Consider the following 5,298-nt stretch of genomic DNA (forward strand, 5'->3'; position numbering starts at 1 on the left):
GAACAGGGAAGAAGAGAATAGTAAAAATAAAGGAAAAACAACAGGAACAATGAGAAACAGGAGCAATTATCAAGTGGGATTTGGTGCAGGTTAGAAATACATTTTTCTAAATTATTTTGCATATTTAACAGGCACAAATTGAAGCAAAATTGGCTGCTCTTTAGGTGTTATTATCACTCACACTACACGCTTAGCTGTGAAAATCTCAAAGCTTCTTGGGTGCTCCTCTTAAAATGCCTGGCGCTGCGAGGAAGGTGGAAGATTACAGGAACCAGGATTCTGAATCTCATGCAGTATGTAACATATTTTACACAAAGTCAGAGCCAGCGATTACCTTGCTGGCGAAGTCAATTCAATGGTAAATTCAGAATTTGAATTGGAGATGAACTGGAAGTTCGCAAGGACATTAGGAATGGGACTGATTGCGTCTCGACCCGAAACGTCACCAATACACAATAGACAATAGGTGCAGGAGTAGGCCATTCGGCCCTTCGAGCCAGCACCGCCATTCAACGTGATCATGGCTGATCATTCACAATCAGTACCCCGTTCCTGCCTTCTCCCCATACCCCCTGACTCCGCTATCTTTAAGAGCTCTATCTAGCTCTCTCTTGAAAACATTCAGAGAATTGGCCTCCACTGCCTTCTGAGGCAGAGAATTCCACAGATTTACAACTCTCTGACTGAAAAAGGTTTTCCTCATCTCCGTTCTAAATGGCTTGCCCCTTATTCTTAAACTGTGGCCCCTAGTTCTGGACTCCCCCAACATTGGGAACATGTTTCCTGCCTCTAGCATGTCCAATCCCTGAATAATCATATGTTTCAATAAGATCCCATCTCATCCTTCAAAATTCCAGCGTATACAAGCCTAGTCGCTCCAGTCTTTCAATAATACAACAGTCCCTCCATTCCGGGAATTAACCTAGTAAACCTACGCTGCACGCCCTCAATAGCAAGAATATCCTTCCTCAAATTTGGAGACCAAAACTGCACACAGTACTCCAGGTGCGGTCTCACTAGGGCCCTGTACAACAGCAGAAAGACCTTTTTGCTCCTATAATCATATGTTTCAATAAGATCTCCTCTCATCCTTCTAAATTCCAGCGTATACAAGCCTAGTCACTCCAGTCTTTCAATAATACAACAGTCCCTCCATTCCGGGAATTAACCTAGTGAACCTACGCTGCATGACTAGAGATGCCTTCGCTCCAGAGATGCTGCCTGTCCCGCTGAGTTACTCCAGCATTTTGTGTCTATCTTCGGATTGTTTGGACAGTTCCAGCAAAGGGATGGCACAACAGAGATGGGTCAAATGGCCTCCTTTGCATTACATGATTCTATCGTTCTATACTGCAGGCTCATACTAGCTCACAGCAGATCTACTGGTTGAGCCACTTTCCCGGAGAACCTGCCTTAATTTATTCATATTCAATTTTAGCAGCCCACATGGATGTCTGCTCGATAAGTGATGCCTTTTCAGCTTCAAAGATCTATGATTCTCTGCATCTTGTTAAATGGAACATTGATCATAATGCAGTGCATGCCAAACATGACACCATGTTAAACCGATCTCATCGGCCTGCACGTGATCAATATCCCTCCGTCCTCTACATATCCACTTACAAAATTCTTAAGGGGTTGGACAGGCCAGATGCAGGAAGATTGTTCCCGATGTTGGGGAAGTCCAGAACAAGGGGTCACAGTTTAAGGATAAGGGGGAAGTCTTTTAGGACCGAGATGAGAAAGTCTTTTTCACACAGAGAGTGGTGAATCTGTGGAATTCTCTGCCACAGAGGGTAGTTGAGGCCAGTTCATTGGCTATATTTAAGAGGGAGTTAGATGTGGCCCTTGTGGCTAAAGGGATCAGGGGGTATGGAGAGAAGGCAGGTACGGGATACTGAGTTGGATGATCAGCCATGATCATATTGAATGGCGGTGCATACAGGCTCGAAGGGCCGAATGGCCAACTCCTGCACCTACTTTCTATGTTTCTATGTACCTATCTGAAAGCCTCTTAAATGCCTCCACCACCGCCCCAGGCAACATGTTCCACACATCTACCAATCTCTGCGTAGATGTTTTGCCCCTCTCATCAAAGCAATGCCGTCTAATATTTGACATTTCCCACTCTGGGGAAATGGTTAAACATAAAAAAATTGGTGCAGGAGTAGGCTGTTCGGCCCTTCAAGCCAGCACCACCATTCAATAGGATCATGGCTGATCATCCAAAATCAGTACCCCGTTCCTGCACTTTCCCCATATCCCCTTGATTCCGTTAGCCCGAAGAGCTAAATCTAGCTCTCTCTTGAAAACATCCAGTGAATTGGCCTCCACTGCCTTCTGTGGCAGAGAATTCCACAGATTCACAACTCTCTGGATGAAAAGGTTTTTCCTCATCTCAGTCCTAAATGGCCTACCCCTTATTCTTAAACTGTGGCCCCTGGTTCTGGACTCCCCCAACATTGGGAACATTTTTCCTGCATCTAACCATCTGACCATCTGATGGTTCTGACCATCTGATGGTTCTGACTACCTACCTCATCTATGCAGATGTGTGAGGACAATTATGGTCAATTTTATTTATGTGTTTGACCTGACTCTCAATTCATTCTCAGGTAAAACTGGCCAGTTTATGTAGAGGAATCTCTTGCCAACTTTCTGATTTTGCAACATCTGCTACAAGTCAGGAAAGCCTAATGATTAATACATTGCCAAAATATCCAACTGTTAATGCTTTTCAAACATGGGAGGCCATTTAATGGTCAACCATCTCTTCATGTGTAAATCAAATATCGTCCAGACCTGTTAACAGGTAACTACTCCCCAGAACCAAATTACAAATGAACCACATTTCATCTGTAGTCACAAGTGGAATTGCGTTGTTTGGAGTGTGGGAGGAAATGAGAACAACTGAGAAAACCCACGCAGGTCACGGGGAGAACGTACAAACTCCGTACAGACAGCACCCGCAGTCAGTCTGAAGAAGGGTCTCGACCCGAAACGTCACCCATTCCTTCTCTCCAGAGATGCTGCCTGACCTGCTGAGTTACTCCAGCATTTTGTGTGTGCACCCGGAGTCAGGATCGAACCCAGGACTCTGGCGCTGTAAGCGCTGTTCGGCAGCAGCCCTACCGCTGCGCCACCGCGCCGCCCTGCAAAGCAAGACTGGTCAGTGGAGATAGTATTCACCCCTCAAGCACCATCCACAAGACTGAAGACCTTCCTCACGCCAATTGAAGTCTATGCAGTTATTCATTATTCAACAACATCACTTACTCTGACTTCGACCTTTAAAAGATTAATGTTCTTTCAACAGTTTTGGTACAAAGTGAAAATAAAAACACAGATGTAATTTTGAGAAATGTTGTTTCTTCTGGATCTGTGCCCAAATGATATAATCAAAATACCCTGTGCAGAGATTGTCTATGTTCTGTTTAAAAGAAGGGTCCACCCAAAACATCATCCATCCATTTCCCTCCACAGATGCTGCCTGATCCATTGAGTACCTCCGGCACTTTGTTTTTTTGCTCAAGATTCAAGCACCTGCAGTCTCTTACGTCTCCATAGTTTGCCGACCATGGAACATGGAACATAGTAAAGAACAGAAGATGGACACAAAGTGCTGGAGTAACTCAGCGGGTCAGGCAGCATTTCTGGAGAGAAGGAATGGGTGACGTTTCGGGTCGAGACCCCAAAATGTCACCTGTTCATTTTGTCCCGAGATGCTGCCTGACCCGCTGAGTTACTCCAGCATTTTGTGTCTATCTTTGGTGTAAACCAGCATCTGCAGTTCCTTCCAACATGCAGTAAAGAACAGCACAGGAACAGGCCCTTCGGCCCACAATGTCTGTGCTGAATGTTGATGCCAAGTTAAATACCTTCTGCCTGCACATGATCCATATCCCTCCAGTCCCTACACATTAGGGGTAATTCTACAGAGGGCCAATTAATCTGCAAACCCACACGTCTTTGGGACGAGGGAGGAAACTGGAGAACGTTTGTATGTTCTCCCCGTGACCGCGTGCGTTTTCACCGAGATTATGTACTGCCTTGGTGAGGTCTGCTACATGATTTTACTGGGTTGTATGCAAAACAAAGCATTTCACTCTATCTAGGTACCTGTGACATAGGGTTGCCAACTGTCCCGTATCAGCCGGGACATCCCGTATATTGGGCTAAATTGGTTTATCCCGTACGGGACCGCCCTTGCCCATTATTTGGCCCGGGGGGGGGAGGGGGGTGCGCTGTAGGCCCAGACACTGTAGGCCCGGACACTGTGGGCCCGGTCACTGTGGGCCCGGACACTGTAGGCCCGGACACTGTAGGCCCGGACACTGTAGGCCCGGACACTGTAGGCCCGGACACTGTAGGCCCGGACACTGTAGGCCCGGACACTGTAGGCCCGGACACTGTAGGCCCGGACACTGTAGGCCCGGACACTGTAGGCCCGGACACTGTAGGCCCGGACACTGTAGGCCCGGACACTGTAGGCCCGGACACTGTAGGCCCGGACACTGTAGGCCCGGGGGATGCTGTAGACCCGGACACTGTAGGTCCGGACACTGTAGGCCCGGGGGGGCGCTGTAGGCCCGGACGATGTAGGCCCGGAGGAGGTTGCGTAGCAACCCGCCTCCCGGCCCGGGCGGCCGCCATTGGTGAAGCGGGAGCACGTGGCCGCTGGCTGGGTGCGGTCACGTGGGGCGCGGGGCGTTGACCCCACCCTTTGTCCCTTCTTTGGGAGTGAGAAATTTGGCAACCCTACTGTGACATTGAAGTGCCATTGAACCAATGTCGCTGGTGCATGAGGCAGCAGCTCGATCAGCTGATCCACCCAATGCATTTTAATAAGCTTTGATGCTAATTACCTGTCTCCCAGCTGAAAATGTATAGGGAGGAACTACAGATGCTGGTTTAAACCGACGATAGCTGTAGTGACTCAGAGGGTCAGACAGCACCTCGACCCATTCCTTTTCTCCAGATGTGCTCTCTGACGCGCTGAGTTACTCCAGCTTTTTGCGGCTATTTCTGGCTGAAAATGATTTGGTTTCTGGGGACTGCAAATCTTTGTTCCTCTTCAATTTGCATATATTTATTGAATTGTGATTTCCGTGTGCGGACTGAACCACTCCCAGCTTATGTATGAACTCATCTCCCCCACAGGGGGGGGTGGCTCTTGTCTCACTACCGCCCCCTGCCAGCTTCCTCCGGAACTCACGGTGACGTTCAGTGCATGTTTTAATCCAGAGCAACGACGATTTGAGAATGAATCAGACACAAACCAGAGTCTTTGTGCTGTGG

General features: G+C 48.0%; 1 protein-coding gene across 1 annotated transcript in view; it reads left to right on the top strand.

Moving 5' to 3' along the window:
* Nucleotides 1-233: 233 nt before the first annotated feature.
* The window catches only part of LOC144611737 (cytochrome c oxidase subunit 7A1, mitochondrial-like), a 13,060-nt gene continuing 7,995 nt past the window's right edge, over nt 234-5,298 (top strand). The window contains exon 1 of the mRNA XM_078430970.1: nt 234-293. Coding sequence (XP_078287096.1) covers nt 234-293 — 60 coding nt within the window. The remainder of the gene's footprint in view (nt 294-5,298) is intronic.

Source organism: Rhinoraja longicauda, chromosome 41 (genome assembly GCF_053455715.1).
Source record: "Rhinoraja longicauda isolate Sanriku21f chromosome 41, sRhiLon1.1, whole genome shotgun sequence".
Classification (NCBI taxonomy): domain Eukaryota; kingdom Metazoa; phylum Chordata; class Chondrichthyes; order Rajiformes; family Arhynchobatidae; genus Rhinoraja; species Rhinoraja longicauda.